Genomic DNA, 25,163 nt, shown 5'->3' with positions numbered 1-25,163 from the left:
TGTATTTGTTCAATATCCAATCAGCTTGTGCAACATTTTTCACTAAAGGTATGAATAACAATGATAAATGAGTGGAAAATCCAATGTCCTGCCTGAGATAAAGCTTTGTTGTTTAGCCACGCTAATGCTCTGAATATAAGGCACTGACCCACATCTGCTCTTATGCAGGTTACATGAAGCCCCAGATGCAGGCCCAGCTGTTGCTAGGACATGTATTATCTCACCCAGTGACCCCAGCGTTAATGTTAAAAGCAAGGCAGCTCATCAGCATAGGCTAATCCGGACAAAAGCATTTGGTTTCCTACTAAAAAATAGAAAAGTAGTAGCCTAACAACATTTTTATTATTTCTTAGACACTGTCTGCGTCAGGGTAATGAATATTCAGCAGCTAACTTTATCCCTGTTTTTTATTTTGTTTTATCAAGCTTCATATTTAGCAGCAACTACTTTCTCTTACCACAGTACAATATGTGTGTTGGAATAATGACTCCTGAGTCATTGTTATTAATTCAGTGTTCGATCTGCGTGGTGCATGCAAATGAAGCAGTGGGAAGTGAGACCTATAGGCTGCCTGGAGAGTTAGTCTATGTAATGAATATAATTACACAGCTCTACTGGAACATTGTCATTTTTTTCCAGTTAAGTTGTTATTTTTGACTGTATTTGATTTCTAAGCTTCACTTCTGCAGCCAAATGTAAAAGTCCCCGAGTATGTCTTGTTTTAATTAATCCCCTGTTTGTAGGCAGGTTATACGAACATCAGCATTTTGCCAAAGGATAATATTGCATTGTTAATAATCCGAATTTTGGGAAAACACAAAAAAGGGAATAAAACAAAAAGAAAGAGAGAAGGAGCAAAGTATGTTGGAGGTTCTGAATTTTAAAAAGAATGTTGATAATGATTAAGGTATTGATCCTTCTAACCCCACCTGTTAAAAAAGGAGCTGAGGAAAGCCGCCTCCACACTGTCGTTAGTCATCATCAGCTCCTTGCAGCCCACTGCAGTACACACTGCCACCCATGATTTAGCTCTCCATCCAGTTATGAGGGGGTGTTAAGTGTTTATTATGCTGCAACGGCCCCAGTCGCAATGAGAAAGCAGAATGTTGCCTGATCGATACCTCTCACAGGATGCCGGGTTAATTTATTTTTTAAGGATCTGCTTGCGTCTCTAAGGGCTTCCTTGCTGTAAGTCGAAATGCAAGTCATTTCCTGAAGATGCACAGATTGACATTTTGTCACTGACACCGCTGTTTAGGGACTTAGTGCTGACACTCTGACATAAAACTGCAGGCATCACCTTTTGTGTGCTTTACGTTCTGCTTTTGTTTTTGTAATTCGCAGCCTAGTTTGCTCTATTCTCAACAAGGCACAAGACGCTGACAGCTCTTACTGCTGTGCTTGCTGATTGATTGTGTGGCTAACGTGTTTATAGATAATTCAGTTGGCAACTCTCCATACAGTTTGAGTCTGCAGGTTCTGTTTGATGGTGCTGCTCAACCATTCATTTAACCCATTGCAGTACATACACAAAAGTTCTTTCTACCAGTAATGCAGCTGATAATTTACCTAGAGACTGGATGCTTTTCAACATGACAAGCTGATAGAAAAGGCAAAAAAATCTTGATTTTTTTTTTTATCTGTAAATATATGATACTTACATGCTACTAGATAGTACTAGCACAATATGCAATAGTACAATATGGTAGTTGTTGCTGCAGAAAGACTGTTGAAAAGGAGCTGTCTCCAGCACCTGAACAATGTTTAAAAAGGAAGCTAAAATAGAGTTGAATTCTGCCAAAAACATTTTTAAAGTAAAGAGACTTGTCTGTGATGCATTTAGGTTGTGAGAGAGGGAAAGGGAACATAATTTAAGCTAAGAACAGGAAGGCTGAACAAATGCTGCAAAGTCACCCATTTTACCTTATTAAATGTTCAACATCTGACTGTAATGAAACAAACTATGTAAAAGGTGGCAATGTCTTCATTCCTTTGAGCATATATAGGGACAGAAGCTTTTTCTGGATTTAGGGAGAAATGGAAATCTGCCTAAACAAACCTTTGATTGGCGAATCTCTAGCTTTTTCTGTATTTAACACAGTCTCAGTTTCACCACTTTATTTTAGTGAAACCTCTACCTTTATTGCTATTAAACATGGACTTTTAGAAAACCACAGAATTTGTAATGATAAACATACTTGCACAAATACCTCTACACCTCTGCGTTTGAGATTTTAATGTTTGAACACAAAACAATAGCTTTACATCCATTAAGATGTGCATTCTGCCCTAAATATCTTTAGTTACAAAACAGCTGCAGTTCTGACATGTTCTGCTCTCTTGTCATAAAACCGTTAAGCCAAATAAAATACAAAATTTGCAAAATAATTTTTGAATTAGTAGCATCCTGATGAGTGTATTTGACACCAAACTGACACATAAAGAGATCATTTACCAATTCCCAAGTATTTTTACATTAATCAAATGGTTTTAATGATAATTTTCAACTTAATTATGAAAATATGAAGCAGGGTGGAGTACATTGTTGTACATTGTCACAGTGATCCTTTTGGTTAGCATTCATCTGTATTGATTTTCACTGAGGCTCATCAATCAAAACATTTATAATGGATGCTGTCTGAGAGCACCTATCTCCCTTCAGGGAATCATCACCTCAAGCACAGGTCAAGCAGATCTGTTGTCAGTTAGATGAATTGTTGTTTTTCTCTCTATTCGTCGCACTTTACAAACATAGAGAGAGCAAAAAGAGACAAGCGAACGAAGGTAAAGGTGAGCAGAGATAGTAAGAATACCAAAGTAGTTTAATGTCAGCACAGAAGATTCAGTGCTATTAAAATATTCAAAGCCATTGTCGATCACCTTTCGCCCCACTTGCTTGTTTAAGAAAAGAGTGTATTGAAATCAATAGCCATACCAGTACTGGCACTCAGTGTCAAGCATCATCTAATATTTATATAAATGAGGCTTCAGCGTCAGATTTAGCCTGCAGTTTCGTGTTGAAGGGCCTGTAATGGACTCAAACGGCGCAGAAATTCTTGACAGGATGTGAGGATGAAATAAATCTATGTCCCTGTCATGATGGCTAGAGCAGGCATTTGCATTCACATGATCTGACAGGTTATGATTAACTGCCATGTTGAGTCTTAAAGTGGAACACCTTTGCTACCATAAATATGAAATGGATCATAAATTCACACATGGCAGCTTTGAACCATTATCGTTCCCTAAAAACACGACTCAAGGCAAAAAATCTGCAGTGGGAGGTGGTTTTGCTACTTTAGCACCTCATTCTGACAATAAATGTGTTTATGGGAGTTAATCAATGTTTTACATGACACAACATTGCCATATGACTTTAGGGAAACTGCATGGCATGTTTGACAAGAAGATTTACACTTTTTTAACCTGTTTTAATAACTTGTGCAAGAGTAATCATTAATGCAGCTTGCTTAGCTGAGGTTATTTTATATGGTGTTTAGATTCCAGTGAAGCTTGAAAGAGTTATGTGTGTGTAGATAAATGCTGATAGAACCAGAGTAAAATGAACATATTTCCAGTGTAACACCAAACATATACCTTAAACATAGCCCCTCTCCTCAATAAGGACATATTAGTAGTTTTACTGGATATCAGGCAAGAGGGGAAGAGCATGTAGTTGGTTGTATGTCTATACTGTAGCCTATTTTTTGCCCCATTAGTCCTATACATTACTTTTATATTATCACTAAGGCGTTTGCCTAAAATAAAATTTTTCAAATTAAATATTATTTCTGGAACTTCATTTTACAGACAGCACTGTCAAAAAAAATATACATTAAAATTTGTATTCAAGTTCATCAACATATGTTCTGTGTCATTATGATGGGAACCAAATTATTAAGATACAGTTATTTTAAATTACTGACAAATTTCTTTCCTGTTGAACATTCAGACACATAATTGCCTCAGGGCAATTAAATCCTCATCTCTTCACTTCAGGCTAAGCTTAGCTCTAGGCTTTGTTTCACCTCTAACATGTTCCACCAAGCTAAAACAAACTAAAACCTCCTTGACCCTCATATGACCCTTTTAGACTTCCAATAGTATTTTCTTTAAAAGACACAAGAATATGTGTGGTAAGTTTAAGCTTTTTTAACAAAAAAAAGAAAAGAAAATTAGGTGATGTCAAAATGAATTGCAAAAACCATCTGACGGATACACATATTATATTTCAAAATGTGTAGTATTAAATGTTAAGACTATCCTAATTTACTTCCAAATTCTTTTCCCCCCACATTCAGACCTGATTGCCTGTGGGACCATTAATCCTTATCACTCCTCATTAGGCTGATCTTAGCTCCAGGCTTTGTATCACCTCTAACATGTTCCAGCAGTTTAAACCAAATCAAACCATTCTTCACCCTGACCTGATTCTTTTGGATCCTTTAAACGCATATTCATTGGGAATGCATGATTACCATCTATGCTAAGAATTTTTCTTTTGTTCATAACTTTGAGAAGTTTGTCAAAGTACTTTTTTTGAAACTGGGGAGGGGTGTAATGATTATCAGTGATTTCTTATAACACATTTATTCTCGCCGACTTAGAATTCATAAACATCTATTTTTTTTATTTATCTCAAAATATCACAGAATGATGCAAAATTATCGTTTTCACAGAAAAGCATTTGCAATTTTGGTATACCTACGCTGCCCCTGCCGTAGGAATCTGCAGAACACGGTGAACAGAATGTAAGATGCAGTCACAGTAGGAGAATATGCACACTAGAGAGCAGTGTGTTACCTCTTTCTACAGTTATTGTGATCAACCCCCCACCTCCCACCACACCCACCTACCCATCAAAACCCCAACCCCATTTCACGCAGCACACTGTTCATTTTACAGGAGCCAGGAAATGCCACATCTCTTAGTGCGCTAATTTACACAGTGAAGACCAGAGGAAGGATTTACACACACATACACACCTCTACATGGCCTTGTATTCAACAAACATTTTATAACACATGAAAACACAGTGGTAAACACCGCATGTGCAAATATTGCTTGAAGCTGGTGGAAATTTCATCAGGAGTTTGGACACTAGTTGAAATACATTTTAACTACATGTGCATGATGTCAATGATTGATGGATTTATGTGTTTATAAGAGAAAAATGTGGAAACTCTATTCTATGACAGCCAAAAATTAATGAGAGTTGTTCTGCCTTTTTTTTACTTCAATGCAATACATTTAGTGACGTAATGTAATTACAGCATGCTTACAAAAATGAAATTGATTATTGTAAATATGTTCAAAATGAGGGGATGAGAAAAAACTATGCTGATAACAAGTCAACAAAATGAATGGCAAACCAGTAAATGTGGCTGAAGCAGTTTGAGTTGGTGATGAGATGCAGATTTTTGTTTGCCTTATTCATTTTTTACTTTTTTTTCCCAGTATTTCATCATTTCTTTTCGGTTTGATACAGTGCAGAATCATGGCTCTCTGGTCCATGAGCAAAAAGACTGCGTCTATTGTTCCTCCTCCTCTGTGACAGGCTTCTCACATACAAATGAGTTTACTGTGAATAGTGTTTCATTTATTTAAACATTTTTTGTACTTTACAAAAGAAATAGATTATCATTTTTTCACTTTAGTCCACACTTGCGCTTCTTTTTTCATATTTTACACAAACTTTTATTTTTACATTTTTTTTTTATTAAACATTTTTTTCATATTTTAAATGCTCCTCAAATAGTGTATGTACCATAATACAAATGGTTTACTGTTTTTCTTTTTCTTATTTTATGTCTTTTTGTTCGTCCCAGTTTGTCTTTAAACTTTTTTTTTTAATGTTCTGAAATAGAAAGAGACATTAAAGCTCAAACATTCTTTCATGAGAGAAAAGCCCCCAGTGCACAAAACATGTTCCTCTCTGGGGGGTTTTAGGGCATCAACAAGTCCCATTGACAGGTGCCTAATATGCCTTTTGATTTCAAAACAGCTGTATCGGTAAATCCACCATAGTCCGGTAGGTACATCCTACTCCCTTCGCATCACAGTGAAAAGCTGTGTAAAAAGTGTCCGAGATGAAATTATTCCCTTTTGTTTTACAGCATCTCCCTCTCTTAGGTATCCTAAAAGGGATTTAGTGTAAATCCATATAATCACAGGTAAAGATGTAGTGAAAAAAGCAAAGTCACACCTCACACTCTCGTGAAGGTTGTTGTTGGCAGGTGCAAGAGCCATACTCGTTAATGATTACCAAAGCTCCCTCAATGTGGTTAGGTTTATAGTCAACATAGTACTCTGGTGTAGAAATTGCAGCCATCTGCTGCATGCTTTGCTTTTGCTTCTGCTTACGGCGCTGGCTGCTGAAGCACTGTCTCAGTTGCCTTATTCCAGCTGGAAAGCACTTCCATGCCACATATAACATGAGAACTAAGATAAGAAAAGAAAAGATGAGTGCCATAGTACCAGTCACTACCTTGTGGATCTGCATGGTGCTGTCCAGGTCATCTTGGCCCACTGTAACAGTATAAGAACTTGTGATCACCTCACTACCCTCACCCTCATAGGGATTTGGGGTAAAAAGGCCTAGAAACACAGAACCACCCTTGGCCAGATCTCTTGTTGAGGCATACAGGCCCGCTGTGGTTGCTTCTGCTGGTGAATCCTCACATAGCTGAAAAGCATAGACTGCATCCAAAACATCCTCACCCTGTGCCGTGTCAGGGCTTGAACACAGCAGGGAGCTGTCACGCTGGCCTCTGAAAGCACTCAGCCAAGAGGCCAAGGCACAGACATTGCGGCTGCATTCCCAGTCATTGCCTGCCAGGGTAATGCTGTCCAGAGACGACCATGAATCCAGGATGCGCTGGTCCAAATAAGTCAGACGATTCGAGTCAAGCATCAGGACTTTGAGGTTGGGAGTACTCTCAAAAACATGGGGCTCAATGTACTCAATTTCATTGGCTGAAAGGTCAATCTTCTCTAAATATTGCCAGGTCCACTCCAGTGTGTTGACAACAATTGTGGCATGATTGTTGTGCATGTAGAGGGTGCGTAAAGAGATAAGACGAGGGAAGTGGGCTAGGTTGACTTTGACCAGCTCATTGTGCTCAAGATGCAACTCAGTCAATTTGAATAGGCCAGCAAAGGAATTCCTAGCCAAAACCTGCAGTTGGTTGTATCCCAAATCCAGAAACTGCATGCTCCTGCAATCTTGAAAAATACGCACTGGCACAAATTTAAGATTGTTGTAACGTAAATGCAAATTGGTAAGCTTTCTAAGGCCATGGAACAGGTCAGGCTCGAGGGCCTGTAGCCTGTTGTATGAGAGATCCAAAATGCGAAGGTTTGGGAGGGGCCTGAAGGTACCATTTGGCAGACTTTCAATCCGATTACTGCTCAGGTCCAACTCCTTGACCCGTCTCAGCTTCTCAAATGCATCCTCCTCTACTATGTCAATGTTGTTATGATCTAAATAGAGCCAGGTTAACTGTGACAGACCAGCTAGCTGGCCTTCACGCAGCTCGGTCAAGTTGTTCTCTCTCATGGACAGGCCCATAGCACTGCTCAAATTGCGGGGGATGTCTGTCAGGTTGAGCCCCTCGCAATACAGCAGCTTGCTGTCGCAGCGGCACAGCTTTGGACAAACTGCCTCTGCTAAAGGAACAGTTCTCAAAAAAATACCCAATGAATACAGTATCAACCCAGGGGGTTTCTTCAGTGGCCACTTTAAGTACAGTCCAATTAGGAGGAAATCCATTAGCATAAATATCCAGGAATGTCGGGGAGAAAATGTCCATTGAACCACTCTGGATATTGTTTTGCTCCTTTCAGATATCTTTTTTTTTTTTTTACATATTATGTAATCAAACAAATGATTTGATGCAGTCTTTGTATTTTATTTGCAGAGATGGATATATCAATCTCATTCAGTCCAATGAGAGGTATTTTTTCCCAAAAGGAAATAATTAGGAGCAACTCTCTTTGCCTATGAGAGATATTCGGCAGTGGGTGGAGAGGAGAGGGGATGAAAGATGAAGCTGTCCTTTGCAGTAGCTCTTATTCAAAAATATTCCTACTCACCCCTATCAAAAAGCTGACAATCTCCATTCAGCATCTTGCTTTGTGCCCCAACACTAATTATGTACGAATCTGAAAAAGACCCCACTGTGGCACACATTCTCCCCCCCCCCCCGCCTTTTCTCTTTTCAGTGGAAACCAGATCCTTGGCAGGCTTACAATGTCTTAGTTCTCTTCAAGTGAAAGAGCCAGAAAGAGGAAGAATCCAAGTAGCTTTCAGCGAGATGGTAGGAAGTGCAAGTTCCCCTGTCTGCATGCATGAGCTCTGTCTCTTTGCTCCTCTGCAGTCTTCTGCTGCAAGGATCAGAGGGAAGAAGAGACAACCAAAGCAACAAGAAAAAACGATGAGGAATAATTTCTGAGCATCAGTCTTTTCTCCTCCTCTCTGATTAAGTTTAAGCAGATCTCTCAAAATGTATGGTTGTCCGTCTCAGAAATCCCTTACTTTGAAGGTTTAAATCCATTTAAGATGTTAATCATGTCTCCTGTGACAAAAGCATGAGAAAAAAAAAAACATTGGAGAATCCTTCTCAGTTTTCTTGTGTAACAGAATTCCTTGTCATTCCAGTGGCTGGTATCGGTTTATAGCCGACTTACATCCCCTGTGGTTAGCAGGTTTTGCTTACTCCATTCATCTCCGAATGTTTTGTCAGCCCAGTGGAAGAGGCTGCTGGAGGCTGGAGCTGGTCCGGCAGGCAGGGGCGTTAAATGTGGGAAGCGAAGGAGCAAGCAATCCCTTGCAGCAGACTAGTACACTGACAGCGCATGCAGAAGCACCTTCTGTTCACTGAGTGTCGTAAGCCACTCACAATTCAGTTCTCGCTCTCTTTCTCTCACTCACTCGCTCCCTTTCCCTTGATCGCTTACTCACTTGCTCATGCTGCTCCCCTCCTCTATTTCCCCTCCTCCCTCTCACATCCTACATTTTTGCTTTATTTTTTCTTAGCAGCGTTTTTATATAGGGGCTCTATTATTTACTTATTCAGATGGGGATTGGCTTAAACCAGGAGCTTAAATGAACCTCCAGCTTTAACTAACCTTCCATCTCTTGCTACCTGTTAGAAATTGCATCTCATTTGACCGTGCAAGTGCTTGATATCAGAGTTCCTTTTATTAAGCCAAAACATTTGAATCAAACAAACATATGCATACATGTCGTGTATATTAAAGCAAAGTATGATTAATAAACGTGTATATTGTTACATATACAATGGTTGGCTATGCTGTGTGAAAACCATTTCATTTAAACATTAGTACAACTGTGATGCATTTACATATAATGAATTTATTATATTGCATAAATCGCTATGTTCTAATCAGTCTTACTCTATTGATATTCATAATTTATCCTCCCCAACAATAGATGCTCAAGTCAAGACTAGAGTATGACATTTTTCATTTAATAAAACTGTCCTGTAGCCAGGCATTCAGTGTCATTTTCAATTATAGGCTGAATAGACATTTAAATACAGATGTAATTGGTTGCCAAACAGCATTAGTATAAAGATATAACATAAATATTCCTATGAAGATCCACTCCGATTTCACTAACTGTAGATCTTCGATTCACTACTTGGTTTTTTCATCTTTCACCTGTAGATATACAAAGGCACTAATCTGTAACCAAAGCTGTGCCTCACTCTTTCAATATCAGCCATGCATGTGGTATTTTAACCTTCTTTGTTCAATATAACACATTTTGAATATGAACCATTTGTTAATGAAAGATCTTTACAAATCTAGCTTTTTAACATTTACTGAAATAAATGACAATGAATGTAAATTCTGTTAGGTTTGTCATACCACCTCTCTCTGGTTTATGGAGATTGCTCTAAAACAGAAAGCTTATTCAGTGAGGTGTAGATGTTAAGATGACTTGTGTTGTCCAATTTGACCAGTTTGATTGTGAATATATATTAACTAATCAGAGGTTATTGTTAATTTATCAGTTGTTTTAATCAAGTGCAACCAATCTCATAAATTGAGGTCAAATTATTATAACTGACAATTTGCCTCTTTAACAGGTGTTATTAATGTTCTTACCTTTTTTGTGGCCGCAAGTTGAGGACCATGCTAAGCACCAGTTTTCATACTTTGAAAGTGTTGATAAATTGCACATATTCATCAGCATTGAACAATAGAAGTTTGTTTGGATTAATGAGTCTTAATTTTAGGTGCAGGATTCAGATGGTGAGGTCAGGAATGTCAGTATGCAGCTATAGTTTAGTTGTTCCTTGTATGAAAGTTAAATGATTCTGTAAATTAAAGATCACAAATCTAACATGAAGAAAGTCAAAATGCAATGAAAGTCAAATATATTTCAACCAAATGTGTGTATGTAGTAAAGTGATTACTAGCTGTATATAGTGAATTATTTTAGGTGGGGAAAAAAATAGCTTTAGATTTTCTAATAAACAAAATAACACACCTTTTCATTCAATTCTCCTGGATAATTTTCAACATTTCGAACCCAACACTACAATGTAAAGTAATCTTGGTTTTAAGCATAGGCTGGTTGCAATATCATTTTATGCAAATCAGTATTTGCTTCAAATTGAATAAATAAATATATGTATATATATATATATATATATATATATATATATATATATATATATATATATATATATATATATATATATATATATATATATATATATATATATATATTTTTTTTTTTTTTTTTTTTTTTTTTTTTAAATGCTGCCTATATGACAAAAAGGTTCTGCTGTTTAACTGCTACATACATTGTTTCCAATTACTGAGTAAAACACAGCAGACATTATTTCATTTTTAAAATGTGTTACAAAGTTTTATAGTTTAAGGCATGTAGATGAAAACGGGTGTTTTGGGCCTGTGGAGCTGCATGCCCAAAGTGTAAGAAGGTGCTTACTAGCTAGTTGGCAGCACCAGGGGACAAGATGACATAGGTTTTCTTGATAAATTAGAACACCAAGATGCATTCAAGCGTGAACGCACTGAGACCAGAAAAGGAACAGATGATATGGGTGTGAATGTCAAGTAGATTCAGTGAGTCCTTGGAAATCGAAGGTAGAGTGGAATATCTAAAGATAAAAAGTTATGATGAAAAAACCTTAGTGAGCTTCAGGAAATATAGCCCTAATCAAAATAATTAATTGAAATATGGTTAGCGCATAACATTTATTTTCAAAGTAGCTTTAATGCTTACATGAGGCACATTTCTCTTTGAATTTGCATCTTGTTTCATTCAAGTTGTTTAGACAGCATCAAAGTTTAAAATTATTTATTTAAGGGACTGGTAATTTAGTGGAACAATCATCTAACTAAATCTATTTTTTATTTTTTTTTACCCAACTATACAGTTGAATCACCTTAAATTTATTTGTATTTGCTACATAAACTCTTGTGCCATGCTTTATATTTTTGTTTGAAGAAGCTGTCTTCTCACATTTACTGCGGAGGAAAGTAGTAAACATAAAATGAACAAAGGAAAGAGAGAATAAGGTTGAAGAAGAGATGAAAGAGGATAAACAGCGAGGGCCTTCCTTTTCTGCACATAATAAGGTCTAATAAGGTCATTTATAAGTTCAGGCAGAGGCTGAACAAAACCTTGACATTTACCAAAGGGGACAATGTTATGCCACCATTCTTTGTCAAAGCACCACCAAGGCGACAATGTCATTTTTATTCATTTATCCTAATTAGAATTTATAAATAAAAAAAGATGACATGTGCATGGGTTGTATTTGGTTAATTCTGAGTTATTTCCATTTATTTGTTGGATTTTATTCTTATGTATTCGTGCTTATTTATGGTGTATGCGTTTATCTGATCTTGTAATTTACTTTTAGTTTTATACTTTGTTTTTGCGAATGATCTAAAAACACAGTTTAAGGTTGTAAATATAATGGCTTGTTTCTATCTTGTATATGTGCCTGGGAATCATCCTTGTAAAGGAGATTTAAAATCTCACAATTTTTTTTTTTATTGGTAAATAAAATAATAAATAAATAAAAAGAAAGAAACAAAGTGAAGTTAAATTAGCCCGATTTGAACCACAGTAATTAAGCTTCATCATGTTTCTTCTCCCTTATAACAATATTTTTTTTTTTTTACCCAGGCCCTGGGTGATTTTTTATTTATTTTTTTCTCTGCTTTAGATGATTCAGATGATTGCTGTTCATCAAAGCCTTTGGATCAGCAGTCAGTTGAACTCAGAACGTTTAAAATGCAAAACATCTCAAACATGCAGAATAATGTGCTTTACCATAAAGTTTACCATACAGTGCTGGAGAAAAGGACAAACATATTATAGGGTAAAACCTGGCAGGGAATAAATTCATATCACCTCCACTCAAAATTAGCCCAAAGCAAAGACTGTTGCATATACATGTACCGGTATATATAAATTGATACTAAGCTGGACTATTTGTAGTATTTAAACAGAACCAGATGCCAATTGTCTCTCCATGCTTCTCAGCCTAAGCAGACATTACCTTTGAAATGAAGTGAGAGTTTGGTTCTTTGTTTAATTACAATAATTATGCAAAGGGAAACACAATTAGCTAACAGCCCTGCACTTTGTCGTGATTCTATCTACCATTTCCCATCTTAAGCTAAGTACCTCCATCTGGTACTTCAATGCTCTCTTAGCTCTTATTCTTTAACTTTATATAAAGTGATTCTGGGCAATCTAAAACAAATCTTATAAACATAAAAGAGTCTTTTTTTTTTATGCACATTGACATTGCAGTGCCCCTGATGAACCAAGTTTAGGAAATGAAAACAAATTTTTCTTTTATGTTTTTATTAATGATTAATTTTGTCAACATATATTTTGACGAGTGATAGCTACAAGTTTTACTCTTCCTTGCCAAAAAGAGGTGCACTTGTGCTCCCCCACTTCGTTCTGTACTCTTGGCCCACCAGTTGCCAGGTCTGCAAACCAAACAAAACATTTGACTTACCCGCTCAGAAAGCAAGCAGCAACTTCTAGGTGCGTTCTGAGCCCTCTTATTCCTAGTCGTCACCAGACTCAAAAGCTTGGCTGATATTAACCTTCATTTTGCTTCTTTTTGTTTTACTTTCTTTTTGCTTCAATCAGGGAAATTTAAAGCTACAGTGTGTAATTTTCAGCGACATCTAGCGGTCAGACTACAGACCGCAGCAACATGAACATCTCCCCCCCACCGCTTCTCCCCCCCAACAGTACGGCGAGCGTTACGGGACAAAATTTCTTCTACGACGTCCACATCACCTACCCTCTCAAGTGATGAGGTTTGTTTACATAGATAATTTTACAGATAGTATTTCATTAGTCTGTGTAGGGTATAGATTTCATGTAGACTTAAGATAATAAATATACCCGTTATTTTTTCTACATCGTTGTGACGTCTTGGTGAGCTGCTTTGCATGGTGATATAAACAGACGAAGTAATTGTAGCCATTAGTTTAACAGCGAGATTGTGTTCGCTGGAAGAATATATATCCCCCGTTTACAGAGTCCAAGTCATTTTGGTGGCACGGGGGTTACAACGCGAGGGAGAGGGAGAGGACGAGGGCGAAGGCAGGGAGGCCGTGCAGCTAGGGCCAGGCGAGAGAGGGGAGCCAGCGGGGTGAGAGCAGAGGAGGAAAGGCTTGAAGATCTCCAAAGGAGCCGGAGAGAAGTAACCGAGGTATATATCCAGAAAATTATTTTACAGAAAATTACTGAATCATTACCTGTGAAACGTCAGGGACGTTGCTGAATAAGTATACTGGAGAGTAACAGCATCATCACGCAGCATGTTATTGTTTTAGACAGGTCTGAGCATCCTGTACTCCAAAAACTGCAGTGATATTAGACAATTGTGTGTGTAGGATTAATTACCTGTCCAAGAGAAAACTGGCAACTTGAGCGTCACTTTGAAAACCTTTTTCCTCCATCAGTGACTTGCATCGTGTAAATGCCGTGCCAATGTTGATCCGTGTTTTTTGCCGTTTCTTGTCACTCTTGCGTTTATTCTCGTCGTGTTTCCGCTTCTTAGATGACGGGGGTTCGGTGTCCGCCGCTTTTCGTTGTGATACAGAGTAGGCATGATCCTCCATTCGTCTGATGTTTTGCCACACAGTGCCAAACAGTTTGCAAAGTCACTCACGCCTGCCGCCTTGTTCACCTTTCTTGTTACTGAGGCGCAGTATACCTGCTTCTTCTTCTTCTTTGGTTTCAGGCAGACTAAACGCTTCTCAGGCATAATACTGCCATCTACTGTTCAGTACCGTCTCAGTTAATCTCTCTCAACTTGCCGTAGTTATTTTTGAGCGTCATGGGAGATCTCGCAATCGCTAGTTTGTTGCCTCTGCGCTTGCCGTAGCGCAAAGATGTCAGCCTCCATGGCTGCGAGACCCGCTCCTATGTAATTATAAATAACGAATTCTAAGGCAACGCAAATATTATGGTTAAAAGGCTGAGCTCATAGGTGATGATAAATAACATAGTTATGTATAATATATTAAATTTCTGACTTTATATGCCTGTAATTATTACACACTGTAGCTTTAATGCCCAGAAGAAGCCATTTTTTCAGAGTTATCATAAAGCTCCTAGGATCTGAAAATGCCTGAGCTCTGTGTCACATGTCTTGAATCTACTAGATTTTGAACCTGTTAAGATTCATAAAAACACATTTGTATGCTATATATGTATATTCTCTATAAAATTTATTATTTTATTCTGCACCACTTTAAATGTTCTGTGAAAAAGTTGTAGCTATGACAAGAAGTAGAAAGATACAAATTTGTTGATGACATAAAACTATATTTCTTATACTGAAATAAGACATGTTGCATGAATCATCTGTTTCTTTATGAAATGTAGCTCATCCAGTATCAACACGGACAAAAATATCCTTGCCGAGAAATATAAGAAAACTTGTCATTCAGATAAAGGCTGAAGCGCATATTTCATATGGAACCATTTGGACCTCACCTTTAGTGTATTCTTAGAGGTAACAGATGACTACATGATCAGCTAATGACATTGTGCTCTGTAATGACTTGATGCAGGGCAGAACATCCAGACTATCAGTTTTAGATTGAGAGCTTGAGCTCTGGAGCTAAAATCAGCAGGACTGGAAGATAAAGATTGGAAGTCAATGCAGCTGTTTTTAAATGTTGCATAAACATACTCAATCGGATATGCAGACACTGGGATGGATGGATGGATGGATGGATGGATGGACGGACGGACGGACGGACGGACAGACAGACAGACATACACTGGTTATGAACCATGCATGTCTTTTGTGAATTAAAATAAGGCTAAAAGTTGTCTTTCAGAGATTGAAGACTCGTTATTTATGTTATTTATAGAGTCAGAGGATTTCTCACTGTGTGAGTCCAGGAAAAAAAGGTAGGTGATGACTAATTGCCCTACTGTAGAGATAATGTTGCTGGACAACTCAGGAAGCAATGTTTTATGAGGGGGGTGGGGATATCAAAATAGCAAGATATCTTGCTATGTTTACGGTATATAGATGTGTGACTTCCGGCAGAGTAATATTACCAGAGTTATACCCCTATCACACACTCTCCCAGTATATATCTTTCCACATCATCATTCTGATGATGTGGAAAGATGCAAGGGTTTGAGGACATAACATGTCAACATTGACTTTCTACGTATTTGACATTGCTGCAGATAGAGTTTCATGGCCAGCTAAGCCAGACTGCTGTACATGTTTAGAGATTTGTCAAAACAATTTGTATTATGAACATCACAACTCTGAGACTGTATAGACCACATAATACTTCCTGAAAATTGGTATAACAGTACTGTATGTTGCAGTATAAATTTTGCAGAATGATCCAATAATACATTAATTAGATGCTACGCAGATGATCTTTCATGACTAATTATTCAATTAATAATTATTTAAGCACTTTTGGCCATTTGAGCATCGATTTTTAATACCCAAATGGTGAATCATCCATTAACATGTCATTTTTTACGAAATAATAATGGTATGAAACCAAAAATAGGTATGTTCTTCAGTTGCTGCAGAGCAGTATTAGTTTTACCTCTTAGTTTTCATTGAATGCTAATAAACTATGGTACATATTACTACAGCTTAAAATATGTTTATTTTGTGTTCAATATTTAGAATTGTGTTTAATTAATACGCTATTAATAAACATTCTGAAAAAAAAAAGTATTTGAGGAAAGGTAATTTATAAACATGCTTTATGTAGATTGAGCTAAAACATTTTAAATCGTAATGTCATGAGAACAAAAAGTATTAAAAAGTTCAGGACAAAGAAGCTCTTTGATACAATCCAATTATAAAACTATCTTCAAAAGCTGTATGATGCTTTGCAAATATTTGTATTTATTATTTTATGTCATTATAATATGGGCTATTTTAAATATTCCTTCATTAATATGGGACAGTTGTCCTGGGCCCAGGATAGAGAGGGTGCCCAGTTCCAGGCACCAGTTCAGATTCTTTTGTGTGTATTGATCAAGGGAGGTTTATGGAGAAATGCATAGGCTTGATACTGAAATTATATAAAAATATTTTCTCTTCATCCAGCGTTCTCTTACATTAGTAGGCCAATAACCTCCCTACCCCATTCTTATAAAATAGTTTGGTCGTTGTTGGTTAGAGTTTATGGAGTTACTCCAGTAAAATGCAAAATACTACACATAGCAACAGGAAAATACTCAGCCTGAATGTTTCCAGCTGCTGTGGTTCAGGTAGTTGCTCTATCACTTTGATATAGAAGCGGTGACATGACTCTCACCTGGGGAACACGCCCCAAGCTGCAGGTACAGCCGACCTTTGGTTTGCCTTCCTCCACAGGCGGCCTGCTCTCTATCATTTTTTAATGCTTTAATGGCACTAAGAAATTCAGCCTTTCTACCAGGGACCTGTTGTTTAACTTTGATAGATGAAGTTCTAATTAGGACTGTTGCAATAGGTATCTGTAGAGGCTGTACTGTTTCTAATTTGCTATATAGTGACATGAGTACTAGGCATATCCACAGCTGCACCTACAAGATCTGGGCTACCATGAGTAAAAATAGGCTCCTACTGTAAAATCTGAACTGTTAAATAAAGTTTTTTTTTACTATTTTAAAACTCATATATAAACTCTCAAACAACAGAAGTCTAATAGTTCGAACAATTCATTGGCAGCATATATGGAAAGTCAAAAGTGACATAAATTTAATTCAGTTCATTAAAAAAAGTGGCAATATTTCTATATTTAAATATAGGAGACGATAGCAGCACAAATAGTGGCTCAACATATTGGAAATATATATTTATATTACCAATATAAAGATGATAATTAGATTCATAAAGGCTTGGATTGAATTTGGGGCTTGTGGGGCAAAAAAATCTGAATGTCAAAGGATCATAATAATTAATTTATTTTGTGCCCAGCTAAAGCTTTCAGTTGGCCTTGTATGAGTGTCAGCTGCTTGATTTGAGATCAATATGTTATCTGCAGAAATGTTTAGCTTTTATTTGAACACCCTATCTTTGTGATTTGGGGTTTTGAAAGTAAAAAAAAAAAAAAAAAAAAGCAAATACACACCAAGTAACAGGCTTTCTAGTGGCTAAAACAGTATGGTGAGATTTGGTAGATGAATAAAGCTTTACTTGTTGGTGGGCTTAAGTATTCAGACAGGATTAGGTAGAATGGATGGATAGTCTGGAATGGTCTTTATTAAAATGCTAGAAAGAAAAACTGGATAAAATTGCTACTGAAGAAATATAAACTCAATTTGACCAAGGTTATTTTAGACATGATGGCAGATTTTTTTATTTTTAAAAAGCAAATATACTTGAAAAACTTGCAAACCAAACAATGTGTACTATTTTCCAGGCTCCATTTATATGAGATTTGTACTTTCACCTTCTTTCTAGATGCTGTGCATTTATTGTCACCCAGACATCAATGCGTATAGCTTTGGCTGTAGCAAAAAAAAGCACACTGACAATGTGAAGGCAAGGCCCTAAAGATGTTTAGCTCTAATGAATTTTAATGTTTTGTCTTAATAGGAACAATGCTTGTTATTAAAGTGATTATATGCCATATTCTCACCCAGACAGGCACTTTACCTTCTATGCTGCTGTTATAGTTTAAATGATGCATCTGCTTGTTTGTGTTTTTTTCACGCTTGTGTTTTCATTAAACCTCAGAATGAGCAGCATAGTAACTCACATTTATTCAAATTAATCAAGGCTTGACTCTAATGACCATTGTGTTGACCCTAATGTGGGATAGTTTGTGGTTCCAAAAAAATAAATAAATAAAAATCCTAATTTATTTTAGCTACCTGGAGACACCAACATCTCTCTCTCATTTCTAAAACCCTTTTTTAAATGAATTACTGTCAACTTATTATTCTCTTGTTCACAGAAGAGGCTAGTTGCTTACAGGAAACTAAGCTAAAAAAACAAACAAAAAACTTTTAACTGACTTCAGTTCAGTTTAATTTACAGCTTACAACAAATATTATTCCAAAGCAGAGTAGCATAATAGCCGAACAGATCTGCTTTCACAAGCAGACCATTTTGGTTGTTGCAATGAGGTTAAACTTGAAACTTTACTGGTAATGATTTAGGGAATGAAATCGTCTTCAATGACATGGGGATGGAAAGGGAGGAGAGAAAGAAAAAGGGGATAGAAATATCTACGTAAGTATCTATAGTAAAATAAAAAATTTCCAGTTCGTCAATATGGTCAGAATCAGATAATTTTCCTTAATCACCAATTTGACACAAGTTCAACTACAACACAACTAAATTCAGTAGTTGTTAAATTAAGTCAGTGAATTACGAGCAATCTGTCTTTCTGAGCCAGTGTATGGCTGCAGTGGAAATATATGTCTTCAGCACAATCAAGTTTTGTATGAGCAACCATGTATTTTATGACCAGTTCATATATGTTGAGAAGTCAAAAAGTTAGAAAAATACAAAACAGACATGACTCCAGTTATGCGTGTTGTGGGAAAGAAAAAGAGAGTAGACTGAGGATTAATTAGTGCAGGATAGACGCTAAACACAGAAGCACTGAAACACCAGTCATTTCTACACTGACAAAAATAAGAAAAACAATAACAACCAAGTACACAAGGTTAATGGCAGCAATATCTTTGTCTGTAGTGCAGTATAGTTATACTGTAGGAGGACTTGCTGCAGGGAATAGATGTTGTTTTATTAACTGGAATTGTTTTACCTATTTGTCCATTTATTAAAAAAGTATTTTAATGCGAACATGAAGGGCCCTACACACAGGCAGGTTTGCTTTTACTGTACATTATTAAACTACTTTATGAAAGGTGAAGTTGTTTGTTGTTCACGCAAATGTATGCGTGTTATTTCATATCTAATCAATTACCATCCAGTCGGTCACCTGTCGGTAAATTCCATGCAGTAACGTCACAGTTCAGAATTAATTTTATGTTGCAGAACCAAAGTTAATCTGACAGTTTTGAATAAGATTAAATCAGCTTCAAAACAAATTTAGAACAATTTCAATGTGTTAAAGCTAATTAAAATCAAAGAAGTAAATAAAGCATATTTTTTAGTAAAATTGTTTAAACCAGCATATCAACTGCAGCATGTGGTGTTGCTGCTGTTTCTGCTCATCGAACAAGTTTTAACAAAAACACAAAGTTGTTTAAGAACATCACACAAATCGTTGAGATGAGAGTCAAGTTGTAATTGTAATGGAAAGAGGATTTTTTCGTTGTTTAATGTTTGTTAAATTGTTGGATCAATGAAACATCTAATCAAAGGAAACCATGCGAGAAATTTCGAGAGAAAATCTCGATTTGGGGTTTGTTACTGACATGCAAAGTGCGACCCTTTCAACATTATGCCTTTTAGATTAGACTAGAGAAACGCAAATTAATTAAAACTACAGTTTTAATAAATAGAAGTTTTTTTGTTAAGTTTTGCTTTGTTACCCACAATATTAAATCCTAAAAAATCCTAATAGTTGATAACCGGGTATTGGTTTAGATCTATTCAATGAGTGAAAAGCAGAATTCCCTTTCATAGTCTGTTACAATATTATACAGTTGCATCATATCTAAAATAAAAAGTAAACAAAACAATCCTCCATTTGGTATTTTGCTGTACTACTAAAGTCATTTTAATAATTGAATTTATTTAGATCTGCATGCTGGGTTGTACTTTCCATTTTATCTGCAGTTTAGTAAATACTGAGTGATGGTTTGGTGTCAAACAAGAGAAACAGGTTATTGCACAGGATATCAAATAGTAATTGCTTGTCCACTGGGACACCCAGCAGTGCTCAAAGAGGGACATTTAAGGATAGCCTAATCTCTTTTGTTCTGTTTAGTGTCTTTTCTTTAAATCCCTTCTCTATCATTTGTAACACTACAACATTGCCTCTACTTCTGTTGCAACTAAGTGCTGACACTGGCTAGTATGTGTTACTTCAGGGTGCCCTTGCAGTCTTGAGACTTCACTAATGCAGACGTAGAATCAAGTCATCCTTCAGGTTTCCCAGAATCCACTGTGCTTTGTTTTTATCTGCAATAGCTTTTTTTATTTGTACCTTTGTGGAGCTTCTGCATTATGTCATTAGTCCAATTGAAATATTATTTGAAACTTTGTGTCCTTTATCAGACACTGTGCAGTCTTCTTATTTCTAATCTCCTCAAATACTGTAGTTCTTGCCTTTACTATTTTTGGTTCAATATGCCATGTGATGTAGACAGCAATGCAAAATTATCCAGTGGCTTGTTTACTTGTTTTGGTTTAAAAATGAGAGACTGACAAATCCTGAAGGCACCTGGAAAAGTTGAAATGAAACTGTAAACATATATTCTTTAAAGATACCAAGAAACCATTCAATTTTATTTCAGCATCCTCGAATGTTTAGCATGTTTTTAAAGTTTACTGATTATTTTTTGTGTTTTACAATGTTCTTTACAGAGATATCATAACTTTCTATGGGCATGTTAATATATATGCTAAGATAAGTATTTTTATTTTATTTTTTTACAAATATATTGTAATAAAAATAAGCATTCTTTTCAATGATCTGAAAGGGTATTAGCATCTTGTGTTGCATGTTTAGCTATAAATAGCTTTGTGCCATTCCGGTGATTATTTTATGTAACCTTTTTTCAGGGAAGCAGAGCTGCGACTTAATGCTCATGCTGACATTTAATCGCTACTGCTGTCACTAAAAATGTGTTCTCAATATTAGAAATATTTAAACAATGAAAATTATCATTCTCAAATGCATTGAATGAGAAAAAGTCTGAAGTCTTGCAAAACAGAATGATTTGTTGACTGGCTGCTGTTTTTGACACACAGCGCCCAGTTGAAGCTCCTATGTGAATATTTGTCTGTTTGAGGAAAAAGAATGAGTATTAATATCCCTCTAAATGGCTTCCAGCTATGTTCAAAGCAAAGTGTTCCCTGTAGAGAGTCAGAGACACAAAGCTCTTGCCATGTCACTACAGAGAGCAGTCACACTCTGTGTTGGACAGGCTTTCACGCAGAAACAGAATCCAAATTCTTCCACCCGCCACCGCAGCTGGGAGGAATTTACAGCAAGCTGCCTTAGCCAACATTTCACCCACGTTTGGAAGGTCGATGTGTTTATGGAGGTTTTCTCTATTAGGTGTTTAATTAAATTACACGTTGCAATTTTTATGCTGTTATATTTATTTGTGTTAAGGCTTTAATCCTTGTGTCTTCAGAGAACAAATCAAGCAGTGCCTGAAACCATTCTCTGTCAGCGTAGGGAACTTTGTTTAGCTGTTAGATGACTTGAAAATCTCACTGAGAGCCACCATGCCTGTTTTTCAAAATCCCAGCTCTCTGGATCAGCATGCCAGGACTTTTGATGGTGCTGACGACTCTGGCCTATTGCTTTATCCTCAGTCAAACATGCTGCCGGTTCTTTTCTATGTACACAAACCTCTAACATGTCAATACTAAGCAGGGCAGACTTTAACAAACAGAGGTCTGTGATGCAAAAGGCTGAAACTCTAAGAAATTTAAGTCAAGCTTATGTCACTTCTGGGAGTTAAGGTAAAGGATCCTGAACCTCTAAATATTCTTAATTTTGACGAAAACAAAATAAGAACAAGAAATCTGAAGTCATTGGGTTGTAAGGCTAAGTCCTAAACCTTCTTAAGTTAAAAGGTCGAAGATCAGTTGATGAAAAGCTTATTTGACATTTCCCATAAGGTTTTTTGTCCTAGCAGTGTTTCATCAATCAATCTTCATGATGACATCCTGAGATGTTCATGAGCATGATGATATCAGACAGAGATGTTCTGTGTATAAGATAGATGGCTATAGGAGATCCTTCCTGCCGCCAGACATTAGCATCAACATGGTATTTTAAAAACTTCTATAACAAGGGTCTGCAACTTGCTCCTCTTGAGTCACAAGTGGCTCTTTGGACCATCTATAATGGCTCTTAATAGTAGTTAAAATGATGAAGAACGAAGCAAAGGTTTTGAATAAAGTATAGTCTTAGATGCTTCAGGCTTTTTTTTTATATTTGACCTTTTTTTTTTGCTTTTTTTAGTCTTCCAGATTATTGGTAAATGGCCTGTACTTATATAATGCTTTTCATTTCAGGAGACTCTAAAGAGCTTTACACTAAATTCAGTCATTCACCCATTCACGCACACACTCACACACTGATGATGGTAAGCTACATTGTAGCCAAAGCTGCCCTGGGGCTCACTGACCGAAGCGAGGCTGCCGTACACAGGCGGGGGCTCGAACCATCAACCCTTCGATTTCAGGGCAAACTATAAGCGGTATTATAAACAGAATAATAATAAACAGTATTATTATGTTTATTCAGACAAACGTAATAATACTTCTTTAATATGAAACATTGTCTGTTTTTTTCTTGTTCTAAAACCTACAAATATTAATAAACTGTTTAAAATGGTGAAATATTTCCTATATCAGATATTTATCAAAAATAAAAAGCCGTGCTTTATTTTAGGGCCATGCAGTATTTGCAGCTCTAAACATCTTTTATTCTGCTGGACTGGAGTAAAATGGCTCTTTGAACTTTAAAGATTGCTTTACTCTATAATATGACTTGTAACATTTAATTTCTCTTTTGATTAATGAAGCACCTTCAACAGAAGTGACTATAAGACTACAGTCATGTCAGCCATACATTTCAGCCATAGAAAATAACTTTATAAACATCGTATTCACCTGCATGTGTGGGTTTACATTAACATTGTTCTTTCTGTCAGACACACCCCGCATATAAATGAACATGAATAAATTGGCATGTGCAAATCCGTACGTATATTCATTTATTTGTTAAGAAGGTTTCCGTTGACTACAACAGAGATCTTGTTTCAGTTAGAATATGTGCAGCAGCATAAATATGTTGCACAAGCTAAGGGTGAGAGCTACAACCAAAAATATCCATTGCTTAGTCAAATGTTCCTAAAGGTACTACATATCAGCAGAATCCTAACTTGTTAATGCTGACTTTTCCTGCTAACCTGTTTGCTGAAGTGCTAGGTGAATAGCAGCATGTTAACTATGATTCAGTGGTTAAATGATTGCTGGAGTCCATCTTTAACAGGTATGAAGTCTGGGATATTCCTAGTTAAAACATTATAAGTGGTTAATATCCAACTCCAGCAGAGAACTTTATTATATTGTTATTAATTATAAATCCAGATGGCTTTTATTTTATGCTGAGTACAAACAAAAAATGTATATTGGCAATGTCAAAAATATGTCGTTCAAGTTTTTCTTGAAGCTTGTTTTAATATTTTGTTTTTTTTAAAAAATGTTAAGGGAGTATTTTATTAAGTCTTTATTGCATTTCTTTTCATGTCTTTCTTAGATCTTTTTCAGTTTTGTCTCCACATTATGAGCGCTATCTAATTCAGGAGTTTCTGTGACTTGTTATAGTTTCATAATGACAATGAGCAACCTTGATTCTTGAACTTCTCTTTCAGATTAGCAAACTAACTGATAAGTTTAATTGACATCACAGTTTGTTACTTGTTCTTTATTTATTTTTACACCATGTTACTTTTCCTTGTAGTTGTATGATTCATTTTAATAGATTATTGTAAACTTTTTGAGTTTTAAATCTCTTTTTCTTGACTTCTCTTTGTCCACCTGCCTGCATCAGCCTCTAGGACAGTCTATTTTATATTCATATTAAATAAAGAAGGAATATACCCCTGGCAAGTAATTGAGTTTAAAACCATGGCAGCAAACATTAGTGCTCGACTTAATGCTAGTGATGCTGTTTAGCTTTTTGATTCAAGTGGGTATTCGAAACCAGGTTCAAAATTTGCAGAAAACCGGCCCCTGAGGTTTTGAATTTAACATTGCTAAAAAGCTTGAAAAAGGACCTCACTTTGAAAATCCTGAAATATAATTCTAAGAACTCCACACACAGAGTTGTTTTTCCTAGACTGAGCAGAAGTCATTTCTGTGTCTGTGCCTGAACGGCAAGGCAACTCTGCTGCCAAATGCTGCAGCACTGTGCAGCAATCACATGCACAAACCCAGCTCTCACTGGAAATGTCGGAGCGAAACCAAATGCTAAAAAAAAATGTGGTTACAATTCACAAGCATCATCGCTGACAAAGCTCGGTGCCACAAGTTCAAAAGTGTTTTGCCTGCTAGCCACAGAAACAACAGCAGTCAGTGGAGGCTTTGAGGGAGATGCATTATGAGCCAGCAGGGACATTCTTAGTTTTTCGTTTGTTTGTTTGTTTGTTTTTTTTGGGGGGGGTGCTGGCAGGTTTGTAGACTAGCTCATCTGCTACTGCCTGCGGTATGTTCTGATTTTTCTCTTTGTTTTTGTTTCAGACAGAAGCAACAGAATTTAAAATTACTTAAACAAGGATTGGTCAATAATTGAAAGCCTTGTTTGTTAGTTGATTGTTTAGCAGTGTGTTCATTAATTTAGATTGAACTGACAATTATATAAGACCGTTGTTCTCGTCTGCTCATAACAGATTCAATTTAAAGAGACATTTTAGAAGCTACAATTGAAATCCTCCCTTAATATTTCCCCCCTCCATTAATCAAGGCACACAACTT

The 25,163-nt window shown here is 36.5% G+C and overlaps 2 protein-coding genes across 2 annotated transcripts in view; one reads left to right on the top strand and one right to left on the bottom strand.

Moving 5' to 3' along the window:
- The window catches only part of ctnna2 (catenin (cadherin-associated protein), alpha 2), a 310,231-nt gene that overhangs the window by 243,477 nt on the left and 41,591 nt on the right, over positions 1-25,163 (top strand). The gene's annotated exons all lie outside the window — the stretch shown is intronic.
- lrrtm1 (leucine rich repeat transmembrane neuronal 1) lies at positions 4,604-8,910 on the bottom strand. The gene has a single exon (XM_038274635.1). The coding sequence runs from the start codon at positions 7,775-7,777 to the stop codon at positions 6,200-6,202; it is 1,578 nt and encodes a 525-aa protein (XP_038130563.1). The 5' UTR covers positions 7,778-8,910; the 3' UTR covers positions 4,604-6,199.

The sequence above is a fragment of the Cyprinodon tularosa genome, unplaced genomic scaffold, assembly GCF_016077235.1.
Source record: "Cyprinodon tularosa strain WSP-4 unplaced genomic scaffold, ASM1607723v1 ctg923, whole genome shotgun sequence".
NCBI lineage: Eukaryota > Metazoa > Chordata > Actinopteri > Cyprinodontiformes > Cyprinodontidae > Cyprinodon > Cyprinodon tularosa.
This window is presented reverse-complemented; position numbering and strand designations above follow the sequence as displayed.